The sequence below is a fragment of the Carcharhinus amblyrhynchos genome, chromosome 1, assembly GCF_965287045.1.
Source record: "Carcharhinus amblyrhynchos chromosome 1, sCarAmb.v2.hapA, whole genome shotgun sequence".
In the NCBI taxonomy this organism is placed as follows: Eukaryota; Metazoa; Chordata; class Chondrichthyes; order Carcharhiniformes; family Carcharhinidae; genus Carcharhinus; species Carcharhinus amblyrhynchos.
In genome coordinates, this window is record NC_137324.1 from 13,044,192 (window position 1) to 13,068,435 (window position 24,244).

The following is a 24,244-nucleotide window of genomic DNA, read 5'->3' on the forward strand; positions in this document are numbered from 1 at the left end:
CTGCTGGGCCAGTTGGCCACTTTCATATGTCTACAGACATAGACATATGTGTATCCTTTTGGATAGACATGTGGATAATATTGGAATAGGTTAGCTTAGAGGGTCATTAGATTAGTTCCACTGGTCGGCGCAACACTGAGGGCCGAAGGGCCTCTACTGCGCTGTAATGTTCTATGTTCTAAGACCATAAGAAATCGGAATTGGACTAGATTGTTCAACTTTTCAAGCCTGTCTGCCATTTAATTGGATCATGACCAACGCAACATTCCTTACATCCAATTTCTTGCCCTTTCCCTTTGATTCCCTTACTGATCAAAAATCTATTTATCTCAGCCTCAAATATACACAAGAACTCTGCCCCCCACCCCCCAAACTCTCTGTGTCAAGGAGTTCCAAAGACTCACAACCCTCTGAGAGAAATTCCTCCTCATCTCAGACTTAAATTGACACCCCTTTGTTCTGAGACTGTGCCCTCTGGTCCTAGACTCTCCCATGAGGGGTAAGTTCCTCACAGCATTCACCCTGTCAAACTCTTAAGTATCCTTTTTATGTTTCAATGAGATTTCCTCTCATTCTTTTAAATTCCAATGAGTAAAGTCCCAACCTGTTTAACCTTTACCCATAAGACGATCCTCCCATCCTGGGGTTGATCCTCGTGAACCTTCTCAAAAATGCCTCCAGTAAAATAATATTTTTCTTTAAGGGGACCAAAACTGCTCACAGTTCTCCAGATGCGGTCTCACCAGTATCTTGTGCAGTTGCAGCAAGACTTCCCTACTTTAATATTCCAACCCCCTTAAAACAAGGGCCAACAGTCCATTAGCCTTCTGATTACCTGCTGTACTCGGGTGCTAGCTTTCTGTGTTTTGTACACAAGTGCTCCCAAATCCCTTTGTATTGCAGCTTTCTGCATTTTTTTCTCCATTTAAATAATACTGTTCTTTGGTTCTCCCTTCCAAAATGAACAACTTCACTTTTTCCCACATTATCTTCCATTTGCCAATTTTTTGCCTACTTACTAAACCTATCAATATCTCTTTGTAAACTGTTTGTATCCCTTTTGCACCTTGCCTTTCCACCTATTGTCTTCAAATTTGGCTACGGTACATTCGCTTCCTTCCTCCAAGTCATTAATATCCATAGCAAACAGTTGCGGCCCCAGCACTGACCTCACTGGTTACAGGTCACTGATTTGAAAAATAACTCCTTATCCCCACTCACTGCCCATTAACCAATTCTCTATCCATGCCAATATCCTACCTCCAGCACCATGGGCTCTTATCTTATGATTTAACATTTTGTGAGGTACCTTGTTGAATGCCTTCTGGAAATCCAAAAGGAACTCTGGTTGAGAATTGTTTCAAAGACTCCAATAAATTAGTCAGACACGATTTCTCTTTCGTGAAGCCATTCTGACTCTGTTTGATTAGATTGTGACTTTCCAAACGTGCGGCTATAACTTCCTTAATAATTGATCCCAACAATTTCTAACAACAGATATTAGGCTAATCGGACTATAGTTACCAGTTTTCTGCCCCCTTCCTTTCTGAATATGGGTGTCATATTGGAAGTTTTCCGATCCTTCAATACTCCAGAATCCAAAGATTTTTGAAAAATGACAAGCAATGCATCCATTATTTCTGTAGCTGCTTCTTTTAGGATCCTAGAATGCGAGTCATCAGGGGCTTACTTGCCTTTAGCCCCATTAGTTTGCCTAATACTGCTTCTCTAGTGATGGTGATGGCATTTAATTCCTCCCCAATATTCTTCATTACGAATACGATGTTCGAAGTATTTTCCACCGGAATGGATAGATGCAGAATATCTATTTAACCCCTCTGCCATTTCCTCGTTCCCCATAACTATCTCATTAGATTCATTTTCTAAGAGGCTTGTGCTCACTGTGACCTCGCTCTTCTTCTTTCTGTGCTCTAACTATTTTGGAAGAAGTCAAAAGTTGCTGCCTGGTGTCAAGAAGTTTCTTTTTGTGAAACGTTAATGTATTGTGTCATCAGCTGGACATTCATGCGCAGAAAAAGAACATTTTTCCTCAGCACCCGTGCTTACAGCAGCTTTTATGTTGCATTTGTGCAGGGCACAAGCTGCTTTCACGGTGACACACGGGCTGGAATTCTCCGACTGTTCACGCCCCACCGCCACTGTCAGAGAGGATGGAGAATTTGGCGCTCAGCCAAATCTCGGTTCGCTGCAACGGGACAGGAGAATCCCTCTGGTGCAAACGACTGTTGAATCACACCCATAATCTCAGAGTAACTGAAGACAGAGACGAAGAGGAATTTCTTCTCACAGGGGGCAGTGAATCTATGGAATTCTTGACCACAAAGAGCTGTAGAGGCTGGGTCATTAAGGATGTTTAAGGCTGAGATATATTAATCAGTGAGGATTATGCAGATAAGGCAGAAAAATGGAGTTGAAGATTGTTGATGGAGATAGAACGAGTAGAGTGATTTTAACTACAAAAATGGAATTATTAGCTTTAAAAAGCAATGGTGACTGAGAGCTAAGCATGCTGGGATTTTTGGTCAAGAAGTAATTAAAAACTGATGCAAGCTGCAGAGTCTCTGTGATGTGGGTATGCCGGCGTTGGACTGGCGTAAACACAGTAAAAAGTCTGACAACACCAGGTTTTAGTCCAACCTATTTATTTGATAATATACTCACAAGCTTTCGAGGGGACTGCCTCTTCGTCAGGTGAATGGAGAGTTCTGGCGAGAACTCTCCATTCACCTGACGAAGAGGCAGTCCCCTCGAAAGCTTGTGAGTATATTATCAAATAAATAGGTTGGACTAAAACCTGGTGTTGTCAGACTTTTTACTGAGTCTCTGTGAGCCATGACCTGGTTTTGGTGTTGTGACCTGAAACTTCTTGTGTTGACCAAATATGTGGAGTTGTTTGGCTGGAGCTAGACTCAATGGCATTGAGGTTTAATGGTTCTTTGTGAGCTACATGCTATCTGAACCTAGTCACATGGAGTTGTTTACAAGTAATTCCATTGGCTGCTCAAGAATGTGATCAGTTTCCAGTTACACCATTGGCTGGGTGCCAGAGAATCTTTTGGAGAAGCTGAAACAATTTGTAGATGAAAGAGATGTGCAGTCCTTTGCCTGCAGCGATAACTTCGGAGATCAACCATCACAAGGAGAAGTGTGCCCTGAAGGATGTCTTCAGAGATCATGAGGATAGATTCTACTTTGGGAATGGACCTGGACACTTTGCTCTAAACTGGGTAGTATCTATTTTCAGGGAAAGAATTAGAGCTAGTGTTCAGTTAAAGAGCTAATGTTCAGGGAAGAATTAATGTTTAGTTAAGAGTTAAGTTCACTAAAAGGGTTGAAGTGCCTCAACTGTTGTAAGTTTGAGGTTGGTACCTAAAGTCTTAAATAAAGGAAGATTGTGAAGACAATTAGGAGTCGACTCCTGTCCTTGTTTGTCACTTTAAACCGGAATGCTTGGAGAGGGTTTGAATTAGTAGCCGAATAATAGGAATATCCTGGCAAGGCATTTTCTATTGAATTCAAATTCCACCATCTGCCTTGGCGGGATTCAAACCTGGGTCCCCAGAACCTTAGCTGGGTTTCTGGATTAAGAGTCTAGCGATAATACCATGAGGCCATCGCCTCCCCTCTTGATGATATATCTCACTTGGATGACTACACGCTGCAAACTAGAACCATAGAATCCTACAGTGCAGAAGGAGGCCACTCGGCCCATTGCGTCTGCACCGACCACAATTCCACCCATGCCCTACCCCCATAACCCTGAGTATTTACCCTAGCTAGTGCCCCTGCTACTAATGGGCAATTTGGCACGGTCAGTCCACCTAACCTGCACATCTTTGTACCGTGGGAGGAAACCGTAGCATCCGGAGGAAACCCACGCAGACACGGGGAGAATGTGCAGTCTTCACACAGACAGTGACCCGAGCTGGGACAGCAGTGCTAACCACAGTGCTGCTGTGCCGCCCATTGTGATACCAGTCATATGGGAGCTTACATCACTTTATCCGAGTGTGTGAATGCAAAAGACAAGGCTGAATCATTTTCAACCATCTTCAGCCAGATGTTGAGTAGAAGATCCACCTTGATGTCCTCCTGAGATCCCCAGCATCACTGATACCTCGAGCTTCAATCAATTTGATTCATTCAGTGATGTCAAGAAGCATCCGAATTCAGCAATGGGTAAAACAAAGACCAATACAGGTTGTGACGATATCTCACCTGTAATGTTGAAAACCTCAGGCTTCAACCTTCTTAAAAAATTATGCTTTCTTATTTTTCCTATCAAAATAGATGACTTCACATCTTGCCACATCCTGATGGATCTGCCATCTTCGCGCCAGCCATCCAACCTATTTCTTTTCCTTTACAGTCTCTTTCCATCATTGTCACCATGTACATTTCCCACCTAAATCTGTGCAAACCCAGATGCATTACACTCAGACCCCTCAGCTAAGTCATTACTATATACCCCAGCTCAAGTACTGATCCCAAAATGCCGACCTGTTCGGCAATCCCGATGCCCCGATCAATCAGGCGTCAGCCAAAGATTGGGATTTCCGTTGGGCGTGATGGTTCTTGGAATTCATCCAACCCACCCCCAGGGCAAGCGGCAACCTGACAATTATGCAAACCCACTAATTTGAATGTCAACAGCAGGTCTGACAACCAATTCACCAGCCCCCTGCCGTGCATCTGAACCCTCAGCGGGAATGGGACTAGGCAGGCTTTACATGTGCTACCCACAAGTGGATACGTGATGTACTGCAGGGTCCAGGGGAGCACCAATAAACTCTCAGGAAAGAGGGGCCTCCTCCCCTGCACAACTCAAATCACGGGTCACTCCAACCCCTACACCTCGCAGGCATGAGGGTAACCTGAATCTTTTTCAAGGCACTTGTGAATGCAAAAGACAAGGCTGAATCATAATACATAAAGGGCAAAAGAGTAACAAGGGAGAGAGTAGGACCTCTTAAGGATCAACAAGGTCATCTGTGTTCGAATCCACAACAGATGGGTGAGATTCTAAATGAATAGTTCTCATCAGTGATTACTGTTGAGAAAAGCATGGATGTTCGGGCACTTGGGGAAATAAATGGTGATGTCTTGAGGAGTGCACATATTACAGAGAAGGAAGTGCTGGAAGTCTTAAAGCGCATCAAAATAGATAAATCCCTGGGACCTGATGAAGGCATGGCAGCACAGTGGTTAGCACTGCTGCTTCACAGCTCCAGGATCCTGGGTTCGATTCCCGGCTTGGGTCACTGTCTGTGTGGAGTTTGCATGTTCTCCTCGTGTCTGTGTGGGTTTCCTCCAGGTGCTCAGGTTTCCTCCCACAGTCCAAAGATGTGTGGGTTAGGTCGATTGGCCAAGCTAAGAAATTGCCCAATAGTGTCCAGGGATGTGTAGGTTAGAGGGATTAATGGGTATAATACGTAGGGCCTGGGTGGGATTGTGTTGGTGCAGACTTGATGGGCTGAAGGGCCTCTTTCTGCACTGTAGGGTTCTATGATCTTATGAAGTGTATCCCAGGATGTTGTGGGAGACTTGGGAGGAAATTGTGGGTTCCCTAGCAGAGACATTTGAATTATGAATTGTCACGGATGAGGTGCCTGAAGATTGGAGAGTGGCAAATGTTGTGCTTTTGTTTAGAAAGGGCTGCAGGGAAAAGTCTGGGAACTACAGTGAGTCTCACATTTGTGGGTGGTAAACTGTTGGAAGGTATTTTGAGAGACAGGAACTACAGGCATTTAGAGGTGCAAGGACTGATTAGGGACAGTCAGCATGGCTTTGTGAGTGGAAAATCATGTCTCACAAATTTAATTTAATTGAGTTTTTTAAAGAGGTAACCAAGAAGGTAGATGAGGGCAGTGTAGTTGATGTTGTCTATATGGACTTCAGCAAGGCCTTTGACAAGGTACCACATTGTAGGTTGTTGCATAAAGTTAAATCTTACGGGATCCAGGGTAGGGTATCTAAATGGATACAACATTGGCTTCTTGACAGTAGCCAGAAGGTGGTTGTAGAGGGTTGTTTTCCAAACTGGAGGTTTGTAACCAGCGGTGTGCCTCATTGATCAGTGCTGGGTCCACTGTTATTTTGTCATTTGTATTAATGATTTGGATGAGAATATGGGGGGGGGGGGCATCGTTAATAAGTTTGCATAGTGGACAGTGAAGAAAGTTATCTCCGATTGCAACGAGATCTTGATCAATTGGGCTAGTGGGCTGATGAATGGTAGATGGAGTTTAATTTAGACAAATGCGAGGTGATGCACTTTGGCAGATTGAGCCAGGTCAGGGCTTACTCAGTTAATGGTATGATGTTGGACTAGCTTAGGGGTTTAAAAAAAGGGCAGTATGGATAAGTTGGGTCAAAGGGCCTGTTTCTATGCCATATGCCATAAACTTCTATGACTCTCTAACTCTATAACCCGATTTCTTGTCCACAGATACATAATCAACCTCCTTCCCCTTTAACCTGATTTCTTGTACGCAGACATATAATCCAGATCCTTCCCCTTTAACCTGATATCCTGTACACACACAAACACACACGTTAACCATCTCCTTATCCTTCCCCTTTAACCTGATTTCTTGTACACAGATACATAATCAGGATCCTGCCCCTTTAACCTGATTTCTTGTACACAGACATATAATTCAGATTCTTCCCCTTTAACCTGATTCCTTAGATACACACACACACACACACACACACACACACACACACACACATTAACCATCTCCTTACCCTTCCCCTTTAACCTGATTTCTTGTACACAGACACATAATCCAGATCCTTCCCCTTTAACCTGATTCCTTGTGTAGACACACACACACACACACACACACACACACACACACATTAACCATCTCCTTACCCTTCCCCTTTAACCTGATTTCTTGTACACAGACACATAATCAGGATCGTGCCCTTTAACCTGATTTCTTGTACACAGACATATAATCCAGATCCTTCCCCTTTAACCTGATTCCTTGTGTACACACACACACACACACACACACACACACACACATTAACCATCTCCTTACCCTTCCCCTTTAACCTGATTTCTTGTACACAGACACATAATCCAGATCCTTCCCCTTTAACCTGATTCCTTGTGTAGACACACACACACACACACACACACACACACATGAACCATCTCCTTATCCTTCCCCTTTAACCTGATTTCTTGTACACAGACACATAATCAGGATCCTTCCCCTTTAACCTGATTCCTTATGTATACACACACACACACACACACACATTAACCATCTCCTTACCCTTCCCCTTTAACCTGATTTCTTGTACACAGACACATAATCAGGATCCTGGCCCTTTAACCTGATTTCTTGTACACAGACACATAATCCAGATCCTTCCCCTTTAACCTGATTTCCCGTCGGCAAACAGCCTCAGCCCCGCCCCCTGTATCCCTTTAACTCCAACATGGCGCCGCAGCTGCAGCTGGAGTCAGTGCTGTGGCTCTGGGAACAAGTTTAAATTAATAACAGAATGGAAAAGAATCAGCTCAAATATAAAGAGAGGGAACCATGAGCTAGAACCCAACGAGGGAAAGATAGAGAGAGAAGAGGAGAGGGAGGAAGGGAATACAGACATAGGAAATAAAACAAAATAATTCCTGGGGGGAATGAGGAATAAATATTTAAAATTATTATCAATAATTATTATAATATAAATGTTCAGCTCGTTAGATTCGGTCCTGGTGGAAATTAATCGGTGAAACCCCAATCTTTGGGTCTTTAAATAGTAATATTTTATAATCAGCGTAAAGTATTTAAGAATTGATTAAAAATAAACCAGAGAGAAAGAAAAGGGAGGAATTATTATCCCTGGAATTTGCCCCCTGAGAGACAGGAACAGGTGAGACTATTGCCTGGCAGCTCTGTGCTGACAGCTTTTTACATTTGCATTTTATATAACTATGTACTTATGTATCATAGAGTGTAAATAATGTAATAATATGGTATATGTCTCTCTATATATTTTATTTGCTGTGATTTTCCTTTTTAATGACCTGGTATTTAATTGGTTTTGAAGCCAGGTGTGTGTGTGTGTGTGTGTCTCTAACTATCGCAGGCTGGGGTGTGGTTATTTGTTGTACGTTCCCAAGGTGAGGATTGATCCGTAGGGAAGATAGAAAAGGGAGACAGGACTTGTATTTGTATACCGTCTTGTGCTGTCCCCCTCAGGGCCGATTCAAAGTGCTTTAATGATCCTCGCTGTGCTTTTGAGGTTGTGGCTGTCATTGAAGGAAAGCAATGCCTATAAGGAGAGACAAGAAATAGCTGCAAGGTAGGCCATACAGGCCTTATTGAGCCTCCTCTGTCACTCATTGCGATCCTGGCTGATCTTCTATTTCCACTTTTCCCACATGATTCCCATTCCTTGATTCAAAGGATCATAGAATCCCAACAGTGCACAAGGGGGACATTCAGCCCATCGTGTCTGGGCTGCCTCTCCAACAGAGGATCCCACCTGGGCTGTTTCTCATAACCCCACATATTTTCCCAGCTAATCCCCTAACCTGCATATCTTTGGATTGGGAGCATCCAGAGAAAACCCATGCAGACACGGGGAGAACTGCAAACTCCACGCAGACAGTCACTGTAGCTGTGTTTTTGTGCTGTCCCCTTGCTACCTGCCCTGGGAGTGTTTGATGGGGACAGGGAAGAGGGAGTGTGTAGATTAGATGGATTAGCCGTGGGAAATGTGTGAGGTTACTGGGAAAGGACAGGGTGAGGGCCTCAGGGAGTCAGTGCAGACTCAGTGGACTAATTGGCCACTTCTGTACTGTGGAGATTCTATATATCTGTTTCTTTTAAAGTTAAAGTTTATTTATTGTCACAAATAAGGCTTACACTAACACTGCAATGAAGTTACTGTGAAATTCACCTCATCACTACACTCTGCTGCCTGTTTGGGTCAATCCACCTAACCTGCACATCTTTCAGACTGTGGGAGAGAGCCGGAGCACCCAGTGGAAACCCACACAGACACGGGGAGAATGTACAAACTCCACACAGACAGTGACCCAAGCCAGGAATCGAGCCCAGATCCCTGGCACTGTGAGACAGCAGTGCTAACCACTGTGCCACCCTTTTTTGAAAGTTATTTATGTTAATTGTGGGATAAATATCAAACAGAGACATGAGGGAAAACTCTGGCTCTTCACTGAAATCGGGCAGTGGGATCTTTCACATCATTGGAGGACGCGGACATGTTTGGGTTTGATGCCTTCTGGAAGGTGGCGCCTCAGCACTGCACTGGAGCATCAGCCTAAGTTTTATACTCAAGATTCTGAGTTTTGGGAGAAGTTGTTTTGAAACGCATATCGATCCTCAGCATGAAGCTTTATAATTTAATATTTATTGGGTCAGGAAATTTAACTGGGGGGGTGGGGAGAAATGCAGATGTTCTGAATGGGGGGGTGGTGGTGGCAAGGTGGTTAGTACTGCTGCCTCACAGCACCAGGGACCTGGGTTCAATTCAAGCCTTGGGTCACTGTATGTTCTCCTCATGTCTGCATGGGTTTTCTCCAGATGCTCTGTTTTTTTTCCCCACGGTCCAAAGATGTGCAGGTTAGGTGGATTGGCCATGCAAAATTCTCCCTTAGTGTCTGGGGGACTAGCAGGGTAAATGTATGCATTATGGGAATAGGGCCTGGGTGGGATTGTGGTTGATGTAGACTCAACGGGCCAAATGGCTTCCTTCTGCACTGCAGGATTCTATGAAGTCAGAAATGGTGATACCTACTGGGATAGGCACAATAAGAAGCCTCTCAACACCAGGTTAAAGTCGAACAGATTTATTTGGTAGCACAAACTTTTGGAGCGTTACTTCTTCATCAGATGAGTCAGAATTCACTTGATCAGTGGGATCTTGAGATTGAGGATGGGATTGGTAAATATATTTGTAACTTAAATTACTGTGTGAAGGGTTTACAAATATATTTTCATTTAAAATTTAAATCTACTGCTTGATAAGAAAGTCAGTCAATGTCCGTTATAGCATCACCACAGGCAGATGGAATTGCTCAGTGGCTTGAGTTGCTTTTCTGACTCTAGATTTTGTGTTCCTATGAAAATGATATGTCGTGAAGTCCTTGATGAGGGACGGTCTGTTCAGTAAAATGTGTGCTTTCCTTTTTTTTTCCAGAAATAGCCATGAAAGGTTAGCCTGTGCAGTGAGTGATGCAATGGTCTAAAAGTTGTTGCAAACTCTCGTTGGGTCACACATGTCGTGATGGGTGATGCAAGGCTGTCCCAGTTCACAAACACCTCCCCTTCCACCATCAAAGTTTGCCAATAGCTAGTTTGCAATATTTTTGTCTGGCAATCGTGGAGCACTCTCTAAACTTACTGGCAATGTTTAACAATTTGGATATTGTGAAATGTATTTTGGAACTAAACAGTGGAAATTTTGTGTTTAAAAATTACATTAAATATAAATTAGTGTATTCTTTTCTTTAATGGATACAATATTGTCACAAAGGTTTCAGTGAAGTCTCCAGGTGACTATAGTTTTTAATCATTCGTGGGATGTGGGTATTGCTGACAAGGCTTTCATTTTAAGACAGGCACCGTGGCACAGTGGTTAGCACTGCTGCCTCACAGCACCAGGAGCCTGGGTTCGATTCCTAGTTTGGGTCACTGTCTGTGCAGAGTCTGTGCGTTCTCCCCATATCTGCATGGATTTCCTCCCACAGTCTGAAAGACATGCTGATTAGATGTATTAACCGTGCTAAAATCTCCCTCAGTATAGCCGAACAAGTGCCAGAGTGTGGCGACTCAGGGATTTTCACAGTGACTTCATTGCAGTGTGAATATTAGCCTACTTGTGACACTAATAAATAAACTTAAACTTATTTATTATCCATCACTAATTGCCCTTCTGAAGATGGTGGTGAGCTGCTTTCTTGAACTCCTGCAGTCCACGTGTGAGTACACACACTCCTGTTATGGAGAGAGTGACAGGAATTTTGCCTAGCACCTTGAAGGAACGGCGATATGGTTTCAAGTCAGGATGCAAGAGAACTTGCAGATGATCTAATGCAGCTGCTGTCCTTGCCCTTCCAGGTAGTAGGGGGTCACGGGTTTGGAGTGTTGAAGGAGATGATTCGGCCTGTCAAGTCTGCACAGACCACAATCCCACCCAGCCCCTATCCCCTTAACCCCACATATCCACCCTGCTAGTTCCCCTGACACTAAGTGGCAATTTAGCATGACCAATCCGCCTAACCTGCACATCTTTGGACTGTGGGAGGAAACCAGAGCACCCGGAGGAAACCCACACAGAGACGGGGAGAATATGCAGACTCTGCACAGACAGTGATCCAAGTCGGGAATCGAACCTGAGTCCCTGGCTCTGTGAGGCAGACCATTGGTACAGTTCAGTTTACAGATGAGTGAGAAACACCCAGCAGTTACTTGTGCATTGCGTAGGGTCGTGACTGGAGGAAGTTCTTTAATCTGTACTAGGATATGAAATCTTCGAACAAGGCACTTGGTTGAACAACAGCTTTGTATTATAAGTGGATATCTGGAGTTCAGAGGTAGGAAGAGGGAAATTTCACAGAGACTTAAAATTCTAACACTAGAATCGAGTACATGCAGGAAAGATGTTCCTGATGGTGGGGAGCCTGGAATCCGGTGTCACGCTCTGAGGGTGCAGGATTAGGACTGTGATGAAGAGAAATTTCTTTACGCAGATAGTTGTGAGCCTGTGGAATTTGCTACCTATCACAGAAATCAGTTGAGGCCAGATTTTTATATATGTTTTCAAGGAATTAAGTATAACTCTTGAGGCTGTAGTAATGGAAGGATATGTGGGGAAAAGTGGGAACAAGCCGCTAAGTAGGGCGATCAGCCATGATCATGATGAATGGCAGAGCAGACTTGAAGGGCCGAATGGCCTACTCCTATTTACAATGTTTCCATAATGCATCTAATCATGTCTCAAAATGCTTAGTGAATTATTTTGACGTGCACCTATAAAATATTACTGCCGTGCCTCACTTTAAAATAGTTAACTCCAGTGAGAATTAGTATTTGTGTTGTTTTTTTTTCCTTAATGAGAGGCAGCTTAGCTGAGAAATCTGGAACACTGGGATACAACCTCAGGATAAGTACCAATTATTTTGAACTGAGGTGAGAAGAAGTTTCTTCGTTCAAAGTGTTGTGAATCTTTGGAACTCCCTGCCCCAAAGGTTGGGCTGTTTCATAGTTGAATAAATTTAAGGCTGCGATAGAGAGAAGTTTGGTCTTTCGGGGAATCGAGGACAACAAGGAGCTGGAATGTGAAATTGAGACAGTATATCAGCCACGGCCACGCTGAATAGCAGAAGAAGCTCGACGGGCTGTAAGGTCTATTCCTGTTCCTAGTCCTTATGTTCTTCCCAATATGACTGAGTTGAGTTTAACCTTGGCGTGATCTTGGTCCTTGCGGGAAAGCAGAACTATACTACTGTTGGAATTGGGAGGAGCATGGCCACGTGTTTACTGGAAGCTCTGTGTTCTTATTTCTGCACTTCTGATAGAAGCTCGAAGTATTCCAAGCATGCGGCATAAATATGTACAAATCTCTTATCATTGTTTAGGTATGACGAACATGTCCACAAGTGGCTCTGACAAGGAATTTTGTCTGCCAATTAACTGGTTAACCCCTCTCCTCGAGATTTATCATTATCTCGCCCTACAAGCTCTTCTGTAATTGCCCAGCATTTCTAAATAACTGGCAACCACCACATTAAAATAGGGATTGTCATTTATAACTGGGATTTGGTGTACAAATTAGCTGCCTCATTTCAGAAGTATTTAATTGGCTGTGGTACAATTTGGGGTTGTATGGTGGGAATTCCACCATATAATGCATCTGCATTGAGGCAGCAACTTGGTGCCAAGAAGGTAGATGAGACGTAGCAGAGTCCAACCCTCAAAATGATTGGTACGTTTCTTTCTGGAATACGCACCCGTTTCCATTGGGTAGCATGCAGAAATGCTGCATCATAATTACTAAATATTGTATAGAATTAAATTAATTTAAAAATCTTTCTCTGAGATGGCCGGCATTTATTGTCCATCCCTAATTGCCCATTATTACAGATGAACAGTACATTCCTTTATTCATAGTATTCAAGGAGAATATAAATTCTATTCTGAGGCACTTGTTACTTTAAATAAAGTCAGGAGAAAATTAGCACCAAATTTGGAGACCGATAGATAATTATAAATCCACATCGTGTTCCTGGACTGCATCTGAGAGTTCTTGCACTCAAAGATATTTTGTTTCTTAAATTAGTTACTATAATAAGTAATGTTTGTTTGTAAAACTCCTACAATTCTCTTCACCAGATCCCTGACGTGTCAGTAATGGAGAGAACTGGAAAAAAAACTTTGACATCATCTGATGAGCCCAAAGTTATATGCCTGCTGGTTTTCCTCCTTTTTTATTCTTTATTGTCTCAAACAGAAAAAAAAGCCCATCTGAGACTCTCTTGAATTTTGGATATTATCCACTTGCACACATTTACTAGCTTGCATGTGAAGTAGATATGCTTAAACTGCGTGTTCTTTTTACACTGTCTAAGCCCCCATATATATAAATAATGGATGTATTGTATAGTAATACTGAGTAACTATAGAAAAGGATGTGCACCTTGTGAATGGAACTAAAGGCCTTCCCCACTTGCTGGCTACGAGGGCGGGCTATCTTGCAGGAAATGAGATTGGGCAGGCTCAGATTATTTGCTGGTGGGTATGATCTGCTAGTGTAAACCCACCTTTAGTCATCCCTCACGATCAATCAATGGATGAATGTTCTTACTGGGAGATGTCACTGGCTTGCTGATGTGGAGTTTATCTAAGGAAGGAGTGTCAGGGAACACAATTATGTTTTAATCCCTGGTTCCTCTGATTTTGTCGAATGAGAGGGGATTTCATTGAAACATTTGAAATTTTTGAGGGCAGCAGCGTAGCACAGTCCTTAGCACTGCTGCCTCAGAGCTCCAGGAGCCGGATTCTATTCCAGCCTGTGGAGTTTGTATGTTCTGAGTGTTCATGTCAGACTGAAAGTTTTTCACTGAATTATGAAATCAGTTGAATTGTCCCAGAGTGGGATGCTTAGTCACTGCGTAAATTTACGGCAGTGATTTTTGGGCTCAGGAGATATGGCGATAGTGCAGGAAATGGAGCTGAGGTAGAAAATTAACTTCATAGATCACAATACCCTACAGTGCAGAAAGAGGCCATTTGGCCCATTGAGTCTGCACCGACCTCAATTCCCCCCCCCAAATTTACCCCCTAATCCTTCTAACCTACACATCTCAGGACACTAAGGGGCAATTTTAGCATGGCCAATCAACCTAACACGCACATCTTTGGATTATGAGGAAACCCGCGCAAACTCCACACAGACAGTGACCCAAGCTGGGAATCGAACCCAGGTCCCTGGAGCTGTGAAGCAGCAGTGCTAACCACTGTGCTACCATGCCGCCCTTATTGAATGGCAGTGCAGACTGGACGGACTGAATGACCTATACCACCACCTCCTTGTGATCTTATGAAACAAAAAGCACCTGATTTGGCCGTACTGGAAGTTGATTTGAATCCGAAACTCTATTTGTTCACAACTTGATTTTTATAAAGGAAAAAAATAACTGATTTATAAGTTACCTGAATGAATTCTGAACTGTTTCTGAATGAACCCCTGGCTGAGAGATCAGGTAGCTGGCTTGTCTGTTCCACTGTATAAGGGAGTGACAGATGGAGTTGCTAGCTTGGGAGTCAGTGCAACGTTTGCTAATCCTCTGTTTGCTGCTTTCTATTACTGGGTGTTGATTACTCCTAGCCTTTGGTGGTCACAGTTGAGATTAGGAAGTGTCAGTGTGAGCTTCAGTTACATGGCTCTTATATACTGTGTCACATCTGCTGGCTCTGTTTAATTTCTGATCTCCCTTGTTTCTTTGCAGCATTGAAGACGGCATCTGAACTGTAAAAGTGACTTAGCAAAATGGACGTTGGCAGGGTGGACAGCGAGGCCGATGGCAGTGGGACAGCTGCTGACTCCATCTCAGTCTCCTCCTTAAAGCTGAACGGTTTCAACTCCGCGTTAGACGATGATGAAGACGAGGGCTTGAACTGCGATAGTGGTGATCTGGAAGTCAATCCTTTTGACGGGTTACCTTTCTCCTCACGGTACTACGAACTACTAAAACGGAGAAAAGCTCTGCCAGTCTGGAGTATCAAATACTTCTTCATGGAAAGCCTTGTCAACAATAATGTGGTGCTAGTTTCTGGGAAATTGGGATGTGGCAAAAGTACTCAGGTTAGTGTTAAACTATTGAAACTGAACTGTTGAGTTAAACATTCACAATTTCATTCTTAGTCACACAAATGTGATTAGCAGAGCATAGATCTGATTGCTTGTCATTCATTCTGCATGACACGTCTGTAACTAGTTTTAGTTTAAGTTTTTTTCAAGTTTATTTATTTGTGTCACAATTAGGCTTACAATAACACTGCAATGAAGTTACTGTGAAAATTCCCCCCTATAGTTTCAGTTTGACAACCTGAAGAAAGCACATGATCATGAACCAAAGTGTTTTGTTTATTCTTGCGTTTGGGGATTTATTGCCCACCCCTCTACTTGCTGATGGGGGAGCATAAAATTCTGCCCACATCACCTTTATGTCTACCAGATGATGTGGAGATTCCGGTATTGGACTGAGATGGCCACAGTAAGAAGTCTCAAGTCCAACATGCTTGGTAGTACGAGCTTTCGGAGTGCTGCTCCTTCATCGGGTGAGTCGAGCAGAAACAGAGCAGCTCACCGAGGTGGGACGTCCTCCTGAGTGAGGGGCAAAAGCCCCATCTCCAACAAATCGAAAACCATTAAGTGACAGTGGGACACCAGTATTGGCTGCAAAGCATTTCCTCCTGACTCTCCAGGTACTAGGGTGAGAAACAGTGCCATCTTTTAAAAAAAAACCCTGCCTGATATACTGAGCTGTGTTCTGACCAGTTGCCAAAGCAAATCACGGTAGAACAGTGGTTAGCACTGCTGCCTCACAGTGCCAGGGACCTGGGTTCGATTCCTGGCTTGGGTCACTGTGTGTATGGAGTTTGCACATTCTCTCAGTGTCAGCATGGGTTTCCTCTGGGTGCTCTGGTTTCCTCCCACATTTTGAAAGACGTGCTGGTTAGGTGCATTGGCCATGCTAAATTCCCCCTCAGTGTAACCGAACAGGCGACAGAGCATGGTGGCTAGGGGATTTTCACAGTAATTTCATTGTAGTGTTAACATAAGCCTACTTGTGTCACTAATAAATAAACTTAAATTTCAGGTTGTGCATTACAGTTGCCAGTTTTTTTCCCCTCTGCAGTAGTTAGTTGTTTTATTCATTCCTGTCACATGAAGTACAGGACAAATGCTTCTTTGTTAACTTGTAGCAAGAAGCTCTACTTGTTAAATTACTTGTTATCAATTTTTATAGACAGAATTTCTTAGTCAGTGTGTGGATGGTCCAACGAGAGAGTGGGCAAAACTTGACCTCCTCTTGGGAAATAAGGAAAGGAGGCGACAGAAGTGTTAGATCACTTTGGGATCAGTGACCATAATTCTATTAGATTTAAGATAGCTATGGAGAATGGTAGGTCTGTCCTAAAAGTTAAAATTCTAAACTGGGGCAAGGCCAACTTTGATGGCGTCAGGCAGGAACTTTCAAAAGTCAATTGGGGGAGTCTGTGGGAAGGCAAAGGAACATCTATTAAGTGGCAGGATTTCAAAAGTGTGTTAACCAGAGTTCAGAGTAAACACATTCCTCTTAGAGTGAAGGGCAAGGCTGGCAGAAGTAGGGAACCCAGGGTGACTTGGGATATTGAGGCCTTGGTCAAGAAGGAGGAGGAGGCACATGACATGCAAAGGCAGCTGGGATCAAGTGAATCCCTTGAAGAGTATGGAGGGTGAATGAGTAATGTTAAGAGAGAAATCAGGAGGGGAAAAAAGGGGACACTAGTTTGTTTTGGCAGATAAGGCAAAGGAGAACCCAAAAAGGGTAAAAGAGTAACAAGGGGGAGAGTAGGGCTTCTTAAGGATCAACAAGGTCATCTATATGCAGATCCACAAAAGATGGGTGAGATTCTAAATGAATATTTCTCATCAGTATTTACTGTTGAGAAAAGCATGAATGTTAGGGAACTTGAGGACATAAATGTGATGTTTTGAGGAGTGTACATATAATATAGAAGTAGGTGCTGGAAGTCTTAAAGCGCATCAAGATAGATAAATCCCCGGGACCTGATGAAATGTATCCCAGGACACTGTGGAAGGCGATGGAGGAAATTGCAAGTGCCCTAGCAGAGATTTTTGAATCATCGCTACTCACAGATGAGGTGCCCGAGTTGAAGGGTGGCAGATGTTGTGCCTTTGTTTAAAAAGAGCCGCAGGGAAAACATGGGAACTACAGGCCAGTGAGTCTCTCTCATCTGTGGTGGGTAAATTGTTGGAAGGTATTTTGAGAGACAGGATCTACAGGCATTTAGAGATACAAGGACTGATTAGGGATAGTCAGCATGGCTTTGTGAGTGGAAAGTCATGTCTCACAAATTTAATTGAGTTTTTTGATGGGGTAAAGAAGAAGGTAGGTGAGGACAGTGCAGTTGATGTCATCTATATGGACTTTAGCAAGGCCTTTGACAAGGTACTGCATTAGGTTAAATCTCACGGGATCCAGGGTGAGATAGCTAAATGGATACAAAATTGACTTGATGGCAGTAGTCAGAGGATGGTTGTAAAGGGCTAACTTTCAAACTGGAGGTCTATGACCAGCGGTGTGCCTCAGGGCTTAGTGCTGGGTCCACTGTTATTTGTCATTTATATTAATGATTTGGATGAGAATATAGGAGGCATGGTTAGTAAGTTTGCAGATAACACCAAGATTTGTGGCATAGTGGACAGTGAAGAAAGTTGTCTCGGACTGCAGTGGGATCTTGATCAATTGGGCCATTGGGCTGACAAATGGCAGCTGGAGTTTAATTTAGATGTGAGGTGATGCATTTTGGTAGATTGAATAAGTCCTGCCCTGGTTCAGTTAATGGTAGGGCAGTGGGGAGATTTACAGAGCAAAGAGATGTAGTGAAACAGGTTCATAGCTCCTTGAAAGTGGAGTCAGAGGTGGACAGAGTAGTGAAGAAGGCATTCGGCATGCTTGGTTTCATTGGTCAGAACATTGAATACAGGAGTTGGATGTCTTGTTGAATGTGACATTGATAGGGCTATATTTGGAACATTGTACAGTTCTGGTCTCCCTATTATAGAAAGGATATTATTAAACTAGAAAAACTGCAGAAAAGATTAACTAGGATGGTACCAGGATTTGATAATTTGAGTTATAAGGAGAGGCTGGATTGACTGGGACTTTTTTCTCTGGAGCGTGGAAGGCTGAGGGGTGATCTTATAGAGGTCTACAAAATAATGAGGGACATTGATCAGCTAGATAGTCAATATCTTTTCCCAAAGGTAGAGGAGTCCAAAACTAGAGGGCACAGGCTTAAGGTGAGAGGGGAGAGATACAAAAATGTCCAGAAGGGCAATTTTTTTACGAAGTGTGGTGAGTGCCTAGAACAAGCTGCCAGAAAGAGTAATAGAGGCAGGTATAATTTTGTCTTTAAAATGCATTTAGTCAATTACATGGGTAAGATGGGTATAGAGGGGTATGGGCCAAATGCAGGCAATTGGGACTAGCTTCTGGGGTTTAAAAAAATGAGGCATGGACAAGTTGGGCTGAAGGGCTAGTTTCCATGCTGTAAACCTCTGTGACTCTATGTGTACAGCTTAGGGAGCTGGGAGATCTAATTGAGGTATATAAGATGCTAGATGGGGTTGACATGGTGGATGTAGGGTGGATGTTTTCTTTGGCGGCACAATCTTGAACATAGTCCCGGAATAATGTCTGTCAGATTTAAAACAGAGGTGAGACCTTTTCTCAAAGCATCGTGAATCTTCGGCATTTGCTGTCCTAGAGTGCAGTGGATGCTGAGACATTGGGCAGCACAGTGGTTAGCAATGCTGTCTCAGAGCGCCAGATACTTGGGTTTCATTACCACCTTTTGTTACTTGGGTAGCTGTGTGGAGTTTGTACGTTCTCTCTGTGCTGCGTGGGTTTCCTCCGGGTGCTCTGGTTTCCTTCCATGGTTTGAAAGATGCGCAGGTGAGGTACATTGACTATGCTAAATTCTCTCTCAGTGCACCTGAACAGGCGGTGGAGTGTCGCAACTACGGGATTTTCACAGTAACTTCATTGCGGTGTTAATGTAAGCCTATTTGTGACTCTAATAAATCAACTTAACTTTAAAACTTTAATTTTAAGGAGAAGATAGAGATGGATTTTGAATTCATAATGAGTTGAAGGAGAACGGACAGGGAAGTAGAGTTGAGGTCGAGGCAAGATCAGCCATGATGTTACTGAATGGCTAAGCGTGTTCGAGCATTGCCTATGCCTGGCAGATTGCACATGTTTAAAGAGTAACCAATTTTGGTTAATCCCAACATATTATTGTCACGTGCATTAGCTTACAGTAAAAAGTATTGTTTCTTACATGCTCTACAGGCACAGCGTACCATTCGTAGAGAAGGAAACGAGAGTGCAGAATGTAGTGTTACAGTCATAGCTAGGGTGTAGAGAAAGATCAACTTAATGTGAGGTAAGTCCATTCAAAAGTCTGACAGCAGCAGGGAAGAAGCTGTTATTGAGTCAGTTGGTAGGTGACCTTAGACTTCTGTATCCTTTTCTTGATGGAAGAGAGAACGTCCAGGGTGTGTGGAGTCCTTAATTATGCTGGCTGCTTTTCCAATGCAGCGGAAAGTGTAGACAGAGTCAGTGGCTGGGAGGCCGGCTTGTATGATGGATTGGGTGGCATTCACGATCTTTTGTAGTTTCTTGAGATCTTGGGCAAAGCAGGAGCCATACCAAGCTGTGATACAACCAGATAGAAAGCCTTCTATGGTGCATCTGTAAAAGTTGGTGAGATTTGAAGCTGACTTGTCAAATTTCCGTAGTCTTCTGAGAAAGTAGATGCACTGGTGGGCTTTGTTAACTATAGTGTCGGCATGGGGCGACCAGGACAGGTTGGTGATCTGGACACCTAAAAACTTGAGGCTCTCGACCCTTTCTACTTCGTCATTCTTTCTACTTTCTACACGGAGACAGAGTAAGATGGAAAATGCTGGAAGTGAGAATTTGACCTTAAATAGTGTTGATCTCATCTATTAATTTATAATTCATACCTATTTGTGTTGTTGGAGAATTTCAGGATTTGTAGAAAGAACATGTGCAATTTTTTGTCAGTGAGAGACTAAATAATATCTAACTGAATGTGATTAACTTCGTTGGTATGTATGGATGTAGCAAGTAATTTCATCTTTCCCAAATCTGGGGTTTTCTCACTTCATATCTGAGTCTGTGGTAGGCTAATGATAGAGTTTAACTTTTTTTTTGTTTCCTTTCCAATTCAATCCAATCAAGTCCAGTTCAGAGTCTCGACAAGTTGAGACATTCCCGATCCAAGCTGACAAGACAGGGCTCTCACCTCCTATCTTGGGCTTGATCTACATGATCCGAACTGATTGATGTAGGCATAGATCCTCCTCCAAGGCTTGATCTCATTTGCATCTTAGCCAGAAGGCCAAGATGCCACTTTTAAGAATTGCTTCAAGTGAAGCTGAAATGTAACCTAATGACTTCAACCGATCACAGCATGTCCATACTACAGTTGACCTTAGCCAAAAGGCTGAGAGGCGACTGTTATGTTAGTCAACAATTGAATTATATTATGTGACTACCAGGATTGAAACAGACAAACGAGATGCAAATTGTTCTTTGTCTGATTACTGTTTCCTGTGCTCCTAACTGAGGTTAAAATTTACAAATACATTCATTTACATCAGAATTCCTTGGGTTATATTTCTTTTAAAGGTCATGTTTTAGAATTTTGAGAGCAATATTCTACAAGTGGAGTGCATTAAACAGAGAAGCTATTGTCACAAATATATATATATTTTAATATTCTATACTGATTTCACAAGGTTATATTTGTAAAATTTGCTTATCTGAATTCATTCCAACTATTCTTCCATTAAACGAGCCCAAAGGTGGGTTAGCCGTCCCAAGTGTGTGTGGGATTACACATTTGGGCAGGGCATAGGGCCTAGGTAAGATTCTTTGTCCGAAAGACAGTGCAGATCCGATGAACCGAATGGCCTTTTCTGCACTTTAGGGATTCTGCTGAGCATGAAGCTAACACTTCCAGGGTGCTTTTATATCCATTTCTTTCTGGCTATCAAATATTGAGTGAAAGTATGTTAATTTAAATCTCAATTTACCTGTTATTAATTAGAACCATTTAGAACTATGTGTACATTTACATATTTATACTGTTTCCAATCTTGTGTATATCTATGGTAACATCTTTTGATACTGTTGGAAGGCGCTTCTGTTTAAAATTAAAGGAAGTCACAGAGCACGGTTAGGCAAAGTTGATTACTGAATTAAAAGGATAAGATAAAATCACAAGGTAAGTCTTGAGAGAAATCGGAGCAATAGACTGTATAACCTCTCAAACCTGCTGTGTTATTCAGTATAATCACAGCTGATCATTGGCTTCAGTTCCACTCTCCTTTCCCCTCCTTGTAACTCTTTACACAAGGAGATGCCAACCATTTGTCTGCCTCAGCCTTAAATGGACTCCAAGATAGAGCATTTCTGACTCTCTACAATTGAGAATTTCAAAGATCTACTGTCCTTTGAGTGAAGAAATGTATCATAATTTCAGTCCTAAATAACTAGGCCTCTTATCTATCCTAAGACTGTCATGTGTATTGGCATCCAGTGAGAAGTACTGTTTCTCCTGCACTATACAAAGCATACCGTTCTTAGCGAGGGAAAGGAGAGAGTGCAGAATGTAGTGTTACAATCGTAGCTAGGGTATAGAGAAAGGTCAACTTAATGAAAGGTAGGGTCCATTAAGAAGTCTGGCAGCAGGGAAGAAGCTGTTCTTGAGTTCATTGGTACGTGTCCTCAGACTTTCCTATTTTTTCCTGACAGAAGAAGGTAGAAGAGACTATGTCTGGGGTGTGCGGGGTATACCAGCTACTTTTTTGAAGCAGCAGGAAGTGTAGACTGTCAGTGGATGGCAGACTGGTCTGAGTGATGCATCAGACTATGTTCACGACTCTTTGTAGTTTATTGAGGCCTTGGACGGAGCAGGAGCCATTCCAAGCTGTGATACAACTAAAAAGAATGCTTCCTGTGGTATATCTGTAAAAGTTGGTGAGAATCATAGCTGACATGCCAAATTTCCTTCATCTCCTGAGAAAGTAGAAACTGGGCTTTCTAAACAATTGGTGTGGAAGTACCAGGACAATTTGTTAGTGATCTGGACACCTAAAAACTTGAAGGTCCTGACCGGTTCTACTTTGCCCTCATTAATGTAGACAGGGGCATGTCCTCCACTACGCTTCCTGAATTCAATGGTGATCTCCTTTGTTTTGTTGATATCGAGGGAGAGATGATTATTATCATCATCACACCAGTCCATCAGCTTCTCTATCCGTTTCCTACGCTTTGTCTCATTCATCATTGTTTGAGATTCTGCCCACTACAGTGGTGTCATCTGCAAACTTGAAAATTGAGTTGCGGAGAGAGGACCGAACCCCAGGCCACAGAGTTTGGAGGTGAGTTTTATAGGAATGATGGTGTTGACAACAGCTCAGCCTTCAATCAATAGGAGTCTGATACCAGGTGTCTTTGTTATTTAGGTGTTCCAGGGTTGAGTGTAGGGCTCAGAAGATGGCATCTGCTATGGACCTGTTACGGTGGTAGGTGAACTGTAGTGGGTCCAGCAATATGAATTATAATGTAGAATAAAGCTCCCTCTGCTGTAACTTCAGTATTTGTACTGAATCTGTGCCCCAAATGTGACTTACACCAGTCATGATTATAGTCATCCCAAAACTCAGGTTAGAAATGGTGGCCAAATTGTACTGTTCCAATTTATACAAACAGGGACATTGAGCCTAAGAGGAGGTCATCAGACTTGCGTATTTGTTGGTATGAGCTCTCTGCTGGAATGACCTACTTTAAACATCGTACCTACTAACAGTTTTGTTCTTCCAAAGTTCATCTGATATTTTTATTAAACACTGTAATTAGCACAGCTTCAATACTTACAGTTGGAACATTCCACATTTCTATCCGAATAATCCTTTTGAATAAAGTTCCTCAGATTCACCCTTTTCCATATCAATTCTTAGCTCCTTCCTGCAATGGATTTGCAGTTCAGTTATCAGTTTGATAACCTAATTTGGCATAATTTCATTTCTCAATTTTGAGCATTTTTTGAAGGCTTCCATAAGCTTTTTGTTTGCCCTTCTGTGGTACATTAATAAAACTGCAAATAGTTATGGCACAGAGGTGGTCATTTGGTTCATTGTGTCTGCAGCGGCTCTCCAAATGATCAGTTTGCTTAGTACCATTTTCTTGCCCTCTCTTTGTAACTCAGCACATTATTCCTTTTCAAATAATTGTCTTTTGAAAGCCTACACCACATTTTCAGGCAATGCATTCGAGATCTGAACCACTGACCGTGACTTTTCTCGTCACATTGTTTTTGTCTATTTCCAAATTGCCTTAAACCCATGCCGTTGCATTTTCAACCCTAGATCATAAGCAACTGATGTAAAGAAACTGAACAGGAAGCCTGGATGATTTGGCAGCATCATCTAGAGCTCTGAGATTGTGTGTTGTCTGAACATGATCCTGCCTGTATTTAAGCTGGCAAAGATTGTGGGAGGTAGTTTAATTCTGTCTGCAGTTTGTTTTTATGTCGTGTTTTAGGCTTTGAGCCAGCAGCAGCAACATGACGCCGCAGTGACCAAACTGTGTTATTGGATATGCACTAATATTGGGTTTTCATTTACCGTGTGTTACTGAACCTTTTCTGTCAGTTGTGTTGCAGAAGCCTGCCTAAGTCCCTCTACCTTTCATCATAACGAGTGCTCCTAGTTGCGGGGGAGTCCAAACTAGGGAACTTAGAACTGAGATGAGAAGAAATTTCCTCACTCAAGGGTGGTGATTGTAGAATATGGAGAGGCGATGGCCCAGTGATATTACCATTAGGCTATTAAGCCAGAAACTCAG

The 24,244-nt window shown here is 42.7% G+C and overlaps 1 protein-coding gene across 1 annotated transcript in view; it reads left to right on the forward strand.

Moving 5' to 3' along the window:
- The first annotated feature begins 7,487 nt into the window (after positions 1 to 7,487).
- The window catches only part of dqx1 (DEAQ box RNA-dependent ATPase 1), a 114,597-nt gene continuing 97,840 nt past the window's right edge, over positions 7,488 to 24,244 (forward strand). The window contains exons 1-2 of the mRNA XM_080193633.1: positions 7,488 to 7,914; positions 15,020 to 15,375. Of these exons, the coding sequence (XP_080049759.1) occupies positions 15,061 to 15,375 (315 nt within the window). The 5' untranslated portion in view covers positions 7,488 to 7,914; positions 15,020 to 15,060. The remainder of the gene's footprint in view (positions 7,915 to 15,019; positions 15,376 to 24,244) is intronic.